The following is an 8,392-nucleotide window of genomic DNA, read 5'->3' as shown; positions in this document are numbered from 1 at the left end:
GATTGAAGAGGGTAAGGTGAAGCTGTTTGTTTAGTGACTGTAATTGATGTGAGTCTCCATGGATCTGATTAGTGTGCCTGGAGGGATTTCCCCCTTCTAATAATAAGGGATTCCGTTCAGTGTGTTGTCCCATTGAGTCAGCGGGAGCGACAACTCCAACACTAACAGCGATCAGCGGCTGTGGAGAGAGAGGGAGCGAGAGGAGATATCAGAATCTGGGGACAATGACCCAGAATGTTCCAACAATTGATCAGAATCTGGGAACAATGGATTGGAAGTTTCCAGTCACCGACAACACTTTATACTATTGGATTTATTTGTTAACCTTAGATAATTGGAGGATGCCATTAGCTTTTCGGATTGAAAGTCTACTGAAGGTGATTCAGCACGTTTACTATCCCATCTTGGCGATTGTTGGAGTTCCGGGTAAGTCCCTGTCTGGAATTGTACCAGTCCGACTGCCACTGGAATCGAAGCAAGCAAGGGTCAGAGCATGGGAAGATCTGTTGAACACGGGGAGGATTTTGCAGTTTTCGGAAAAGTGAGGCTGTAAAGTTCTGTCCCCAGTTCCTAATTCTAGAAAGGCTGTTTAACTGTATTGATTTCCTTGTCATTTACTGTATTGGGTTTGCTGCTCTTGTTGTTTCTGTTGAATCACTATATCCAGTTATTAATTCTTTCAGCCGCTGACAATTGTCTCAGTGCCTATGGGCTAGGGTGTCTTCTGTGTGCTGTGACTATCCATAGACATGTGACCTAACACTAATCCATTGTGAGAAAAATATAAAGCAGAATCGTTTTTTACCATCTACATGTAATGCCAGCTCACTGCCAATTGCCCACCCAGTCACCACGCTGCAGAATGCATTTTATTGATCATGTTTGCACAGCAGGATCTCAAGAGAAAACATGTTTCATATTGAAATTCATTCATCAATGTCACAAGTATGCAAACATTAACACTGCAATGAAGTTGCTATAAAAATCCCCGAGTTGCCACACTCCGGCGCCTGTTCAGGTACACTGAGGGAGAATTTAGCACGGCCAATGCATCAAACCAGCACAACTTTCAGATTTTTGGGGGAAACCGGAGCACCTGGAGGAAACCCACGCAGACACAGAGAGAACGAGTAGACTCTGCACACACAGTAGCCAAGCCTGAAATTGAACCAGGGAGCCTAGTGCTATGAGGCAACAACACTATCCCCTGTACCACCACAAACTTTCCTGGGGTCACAGAAACACAAACGTACATGTATTAATAGAGACATTTACTGGTAGAAGCAATCAGATTTAGACACTTACTCCCACTCACACACAAATTCAGAAGCCAACATTGTTGTAAGCCTCCAGAATAACACACACTTAGGAGCACTCATCAGGTACTCTGGTGCTCACACACAACACGCCCCCACACACACACACACACACATACACACAGACACATGCATAAGAATAATGGCGTTAATGGCTCAGCTGTCGTTGATAAACATGAGTCGGTGTTACAGGGTTGACTGTAGTGTCAGAGACTTGGGATTTTGGACCGGTTGTGGATGTAGTGAACCGTAGTGGATCCAGGAAATCTGGGAAGCCGGAACTGATTCATGCCATGACTAACCTTTTCATGCATTTCATAATATTGGATGTCGGAGTCACAGGATGAGAGTCATTAGGCAGCTTGCTTGGCTTTTCCTTTGCTACTGGCCTTTGTTTGAGTTTTTACCTGGTGCATATATTGACAACATTCCTGCCATGAGAGGACTCATGGAGATGTAAATATAATAGAGATTCTGTGCTTCAGGGCATCAGGATCTCCCTCTGCCAACTGTTAGTATTGTCCAGAGGAAAGGGTCAAACCAACACTGTTTGGTACCAGCTCTGTTGCGGGAGTTGTCAGTGAGCTGTCTGAGAGACAACAGATTACCACCTACAGGACTCCACTCCGCATCTTCTGTTAGGGTTTACTGTCTCATCCTTCTTACCCTCCAAATCCTTCACAGGCAGAGGGGATATTTACCTGTAGCTGAGTGAGGGATAATGTTGAGGACTCCCTGGAAAGCTCTTTCCCAAATGTTAACGTTGTGTCACTACGAAGGAGCAGTACGGTGGCATAGTGGTTAGTACTGCTGTCTCAGAGCATCAGGAACCTGGGTTCAGTTCCAGTTTTGGGTCATTGTCTGTGTTGAGTTTGTACATTCTCTCTGTGTCTGTACAGGTTTACTCCAGATGCTCTACTTTCCCCTCACACTCCGAAAGACGTGCTGGCTTAAAAAATGTATTCCAATTGTTATGATAATGTACTTTTTTAAAAAAAAACCATCGTAAGTCTAAATGGCAATTCCTTCCATTGAATCATATCTAATTTTATTCTGTATTTCCTTCCTGACAGTGAACATAATCACAATTGTGACGCTGACGAGCAGAAACTGTGGTCTGTCCAAATGTGTCACTCGTTACCTGGTGGCCATGTCAGTGGGGGATCTGCTGGTCATTATCCTCGACCTGATATTGAGACACATTCCCATTGTTTATTGGGAACACTTTTATTTCCTGCTGTCACTCCCCGTGTGTAACATCCACGCTGTTCTGCTTTGTGCAGCCACTGACTGTTCTGTCTGGTTCACCGTCACTTTCACCTTTGATCGATTTGTGGCCATTTGCTGCCCCAAGCTGAGAAGTAAATATTGCACTGAGAAATCGGCGTCTGTGGTTCTGGGAACAGTGACAGTGCTGAGCTGTTTAAAGAACATTATCTGGTATTTTATGTTATTAAATACATATCGGCTGCAGAACCTCCCCTGGTTTTGTCACGTCACAACTAGTGTTATGTACTCTCTGGTCTGGACAACAATTGAGTTCCTCCATTACATTCTAAACCCGTGTGTCCCATTCGTCCTGATTCTGCTGCTGAATGCTCTCACCGTCAGACACATTTTAGTGAGCAGCAGAGTCCGCAGGAGACTCCGGGCTCACCGCAGCGGTGAGAATCCAAGAGACCCAGAGTTGGAGAGTCGGAGGAAATCCATCATTTTCCTATTTGTTATCTCAGCCAATTTCATTATCTTATGGTCAATATTCATGGTTTATTCAGCATGGAATCGCATGTATGATTTGGGGTTTAAATTTAGATTAGACTTTTATGTTATGGAATTGGGCTTCATGCTGCAACTCACAAGTTGCTGTACAAATACTGTTATTTATGCTGTGACACAAACTCAGTTCAGGCAGCAGCTAAAAAATCTACTGAAATATCCCCTTACTGCAATTTTTCAACTCAATACAGCCTGAGAGGAAATGACAACAACAAGACCTCTGACTCTTCCTATTGGGCATTCAAACTGTAAATCACCAAACAGCCTCACAGAGATAGAAAGACTGACAGATAGATAGAGAGGACAATGTTAGCAACAGTGAGATTATTAGACAGAGAGTAGCAAAGAGAGGGAAAGGCACGAAGACTTGGAGAGCAAAGAATTTGAAAGAGTTTCTAACAGGTACAGGAAAATAAACAGGGGGACAATGAGATAGAAGAGAGACAAAGACAGAGCCTCACAGAATGTGAAAGACAGAAATAGTGAGGAAAATGGCGAGGGAGATAAACAGGGAATGAGAAAGACAGAAATAATGAGGAAAATGGCGAGAGAGATATACAGGGAATGAGAAAGGGAGATAGAGGAAGACAGATTGGAGTTTGTAATACGAGAGGGAGAGGGAGACAAGGGCGGGGGGTGGGGGAACGGGAGGCAAAAAGTGATGCAGAAGGAAATAGCCAGAGACAGATAGAAACAGAGATATCGAGACACAGAGCAGGAGTGAATGGGAAAGAGTGGGACTGAAAAAGCACAATGGACAAAGCAAGAGCAAAAGTCAGAGTGAGGTGGGTGGGGGGGCAGAGAGACAAATAAATTAAAGAGGGACAGGGAGTGGGAGTAGGAGAGTGACACTGGGGGGGTGCAGGAGAGACAGAGGGAGAGTGGGGGAGAGGCAGAGAGACGGCAAAAGACAGAGTGAAACATCGAGAGAGACAGAGGCACAGAGAGACATAGAGAAAGAGTGACAGAGAGAGAGCCACAAGAAACATAGAAAGAGGTAGAGAGGTATATCTAAGGACTTCAACGATAACCATCAAGTGGAGCTTTGCAATATAAGCTCCCTGATTGAGGCAGTTAATGCTGTCCAATCCGGGAGCCCTGCAGACATGCATAGTATGGTGTGTCTGGGAAACTGGAATTCAGGATGTGTACACTCAGGTGTGGATGTGATGGGCTTTAGGTTTTATCACTTGAGCATTAATGCAAGAACTCAGCTAATGTTCTGGGCACACGGATTCTGATCACGTCACCGCAGATGGTGGAACTTGAGTAAATATATCTGGAGTTTAGAATTCATTAGTGACCATAAAAACATTGTCCATTTTCAGAAAGACCCATCTGGTTTATCAATGTCATGATGTGGATGTGCCGGCGTTGGACTGGGGTAAACACAGTAAAAAGTCTGACAACACCAGGTTTAAGTCCAATCGATTTATTTGATAGTAAATTCACTAGCTTTCGAGGTTACCCTCTTCGTCAGGTGAATGTTTGTCACCAGAACTCTCCATTCACCTGATGAAGAGGGTAACCTCGAAAGCTAGTGAATTTACTATCAAATAAATCGGTTGGACTTAAACCTGGTGTTGTCAGACTTTTTACTGTGTTTATCAATGTCCCAGGGAAGGGCCACAGCAATACGGTTGACACTTCATTGCCCTCTGAACATGGGCAACTAGGCATCAGAGTTGCAAAGGAAGATGCCTTGAGTTGGCTACAATTAACAGACACTGGTCATATCCCCAGTGGAAGAGACGGTAATCATGAACTTTTTCAAAACTCTCCCAGTGGCAGCCAATAATATTTGGCTTTGGATACAAAATTACCCAGTCCTGAATAAACTGAAGCAGCGAGTGCTGATGGGGGAAACCAAAAGGCCGTTACAGCCTGAATTGCACCCATATTGGAGTGGCAGAGGACAGCTGACTGTGGAAGATGGCACACGCCGATGGGGTTCAAGACTGTCATCCTGAGCCAAGGTTCACTATCCCATCTTCGCGGTACTCGTGGCCACCCAGGAGTGACAAACTGAATAACCTCCAAATTGCCGTGCCTGTGGCCAGGTATGAATACAGGTATTTGGTCGTGGGTCAGTGTTGGCAATATCAACAAGGGACGAATGTCACCAGTCACTACTCTTCACACTTGGGAATGGCTGGAACGGCCGTAGACGTGGCTGCACATGGTCAGTGCCGGGCCGTTCATGGGGTCTATGTTCCTGAAAATGGTAGATGCTGATTCACAATGGATGGCCATACAGCGAGTGAGTTCATCAAACACAAGGACAAGAGTGGAGAAACCTCACTCCTCTTTCTTGACACCCGGGATCCCACAGGCGTTGGTTTCTGAACATGGACCACACTTCAACTGCCAGGACTTTGTGCATTGCAACAAATTGAACAGAATTTGACACGTTAGGACAATGCCCATATTCCCCATCATCCAACGGTCTGGCAGAAAGAGCGGCACAAACAGTAAAAAGAGGTTCAAAAAACTATCCCACAGTCTCCTTTGACACCAAACTATCCAGATTCAGCTTCAGTTACAGGACAACATCCCCCCAATCACCAGTCCCCTCCCCTCTTCAACAAATGGAACAGCCCAAGCAGAGTTGCTCATGATCACTCTTCCCAAAGTTAAGTCTGATCCTCCGAGGGTGGGAGCTGACACCCAGTGCCGTTTCCATCAACTGGGGCAGGCCCTTAAAGGCAGTTGTTAGGCTATTAGTTAAGAATCATGGCAATGGATACGCTGGTTATGAGGCACGTTCAGGTCAGGAACAGGGCCAGTTTTCTATCAAGTCCGCTTGGCAGATACCATCGATGGGAATGTTTCAAACATCTACAAACCGTGAAACCCCAAGACATGCAGGGAAAATCAATTCCCGGCACACCCGGAACTTCGGAAAGAATTCCACATACTCCGGCTCCTGCTCTCCATCTCCCCCACTGAGAAACTCGAAGTCTGAAATGGACAGGGCGAGTTTAGCCTCTCGGCCACATTGTCTCCCGATAAAGGTAACTCGGGCCACAACGCTCATGGTGGAAGGGGCGAGCCCCGGTCTGCTGAACCCCACTCACTTCCGAGGCTGAGCAGGAGGAACCAGACCCAGCAGTGAAATTTCAAAGAAAGGCTTCCAAGCCGGTCAGCACTCGGCGGTTACTCAGACCTAGAGGGGGAGGGGTGTAATAACTTAAAATCGATTAATGAGTTGGGCATGACCAAGTATGAACTTCGGAACTGAGGCCTGTGAAATCTGCCTATTGAGGGATCTCCACAGACTGTAAGTTGCAGAGAGTGAAACGCTGAGAGTTGGGGAAAGTGTGGGAGTTTAGGGAAGTGGGTGGAGAGGTGTTGCTGTGTCTTGTGTCCCTTACTACCCGGTCCATACTGCCATGTCCAGTTGGGTAGGTGTCTATCAAGTATTACAGTTCAGAAAGTGACGTGGGACCAACAGAAGCAGCTGATTGTTGAGTAAGTCCTTGGAAGGAAATCTGAGGAAATTTTCTGAGTAGCTCCTACTGATGCCATAACTTCAGGAAGGATTCCTCATGCTGTTAATGTTCTAGGTACAAATCCGGTCACTGCAGCTGATGGAACTTGAATTAAACAAAAAATGTCTGGAAATGAAAATCTACTGATGACCATAAAACCATATTTGATTGTCGAAAGGACCAATTCCTTTCACTAATGTCCTTTAGGGAAGGAAATCTACCAGGGAGAGGGGAATAAAGCAAAGGTGAATTAGCTGAAGTGGAACTAGAGAACAGGGTCAGTAAGACTCAGAGAAAGAGCAGAAATAGTGTGGCTCCTAATTAAAGCGGGTCCGGCAGGCTGAACTGCATTTGTTTCAATACAAGAAGTGTAACAGGTCAGGCTGATGGACTTGGAGCTTGGATTTGTTCTTGGAACTGTGATGTTGCTGCTATTACAAAGACTTGGTTAAGGAAAGGAGAGGAATGACAGCTTAACGTACAAGGATACAGATGATTCAAGCAGGATAGAGAGTGATGTAACAGGGGAGGGACATTTTCAAGACTGGTAAGGAGAATATTGCAGCAGTACTGCAGGTGGACTGCACCCAATGTACTTTGCATGGCTTATACAGCGAGGCAGTATGGGTAGAGTGCAGGAATAGAAAGGGTGTACTGGCAAGATTCGGCATTTTCTATTGGCCTCCCAACAACCAGCAGGAGATTGAGAAAGAGATGTGAATGAGAACTTGGCAAAATGTAAAAGTAACAGGGTTGTTGTGGTGGGAGAGTTAACTTCCTCAGAATTGACGGGGACTCATTTTGTGCTGAGTGTGTGGATGGGGCAGTGTTTGTAAGGAGCATCCAAGAGGGTTTGCCGAAACATTATATAGGTAATCCAACTAGGGAAGCTGCTGAACTGGACCTGGAAATAAGGAATCAGCCTGGACAGGTGGTCGACATTTCAGTAAGGGAGCAGTTGGGGAACAGAGATCACAACTCAGTAAGTGTTAAGGTACGGACAGAGAAAGGTAAGTGGAATACGCAAGTGAAAACTCTAAACTGGGGGATGACTAATTATAACAATATTAGGCAGAAACTGAAGAATGTAGAATAGGGCAGATGTTTGAGGGCAAATCAACATCTGGTACATGGGAGGCTTTCAAGTGCAAGTTGATAGGAATTCCGGACTGGCACATTCCAATGAGGATGAAGGGTAGGTATGACAAATTTCGGGAACATTGTAAAACGAGAGAAATTATGAGCCTCGTCAAAGTGGAAAAAAAATATTTTTTCTAGCCTAGGAAGGCACAAAACAATTATGAAATACAAGGAAAGTAAAACGAAACTTAAGCAAAGAGTAAAGAGGGCGAAAACGGGTCACGAGAATTATTTGGCCGCAGGATGGAAGAAAATCCGAAGGCGTTTTACACATATATAAAGGGCAAAAGTTTAGCCAGGGAGGGGGTTGGCACACCCGAGGACAGGTGAGGGATTCTATGCAAGGAGCCAGGGAAATGACGAGGTATTGAATACTTGACGTTAGTATTCACCAAAGAGAAGTACTTAGTGCATGATGAGTCTGGGAAAGGATGCGCAGATAGTTTGAGTCATGTTGAGAGCAAAAAAGAGGAGAAATTGGGGTTCTTGAGAAACGTTAAGGTAGACAAGTCCCCAGGGCCTGATGTGATATACCACAGAATACTGAGAGAGGCCAGGAGGAAATTGCTGGGACCTCGAGAGAAATCTTTGTATCATCACTGGCTATAGTGGAAGTACGAGGATTGGAGAATAGCCGGTTTTTGTTTAGGAAGAATAGCAACCATAATC

The 8,392-nt window shown here is 45.2% G+C and overlaps 1 protein-coding gene across 1 annotated transcript; it reads left to right on the top strand.

Annotated features, from left to right (window-relative positions):
* Positions 1 to 341: 341 nt before the first annotated feature.
* On the top strand, positions 342 to 3,288 carry LOC145362350 (putative G-protein coupled receptor 139). The gene is made up of 2 exons (XM_080218417.1): positions 342 to 426; positions 2,390 to 3,288. Exons 1-2 carry the CDS (start codon positions 342 to 344, stop codon positions 3,286 to 3,288), a joined length of 984 nt encoding a protein of 327 aa, XP_080074543.1.
* Positions 3,289 to 8,392: the final 5,104 nt, after the last annotated feature.

The sequence above is a fragment of the Carcharhinus amblyrhynchos genome, unplaced genomic scaffold (assembly GCF_965287045.1).
Source record: "Carcharhinus amblyrhynchos unplaced genomic scaffold, sCarAmb.v2.hapA scaffold_38, whole genome shotgun sequence".
Lineage (NCBI taxonomy): Eukaryota > Metazoa > Chordata > Chondrichthyes > Carcharhiniformes > Carcharhinidae > Carcharhinus > Carcharhinus amblyrhynchos.
Note: the sequence above shows the minus strand (reverse complement) of the source record. Positions and strands in the feature narration are given on the sequence as shown.

Coding starts and splice junctions, on each gene's coding strand:
- LOC145362350 (XM_080218417.1), top strand. CDS start 342: ATGCCATTAGCTTTTCGGATTGAAAGTCTACTGAAGGTGATTCAGCAC. Junction 427..2,389: donor GGCGATTGTTGGAGTTCCGG/GTAAGTCCCTGT, acceptor CCTTCCTGACAG/TGAACATAATCACAATTGTG.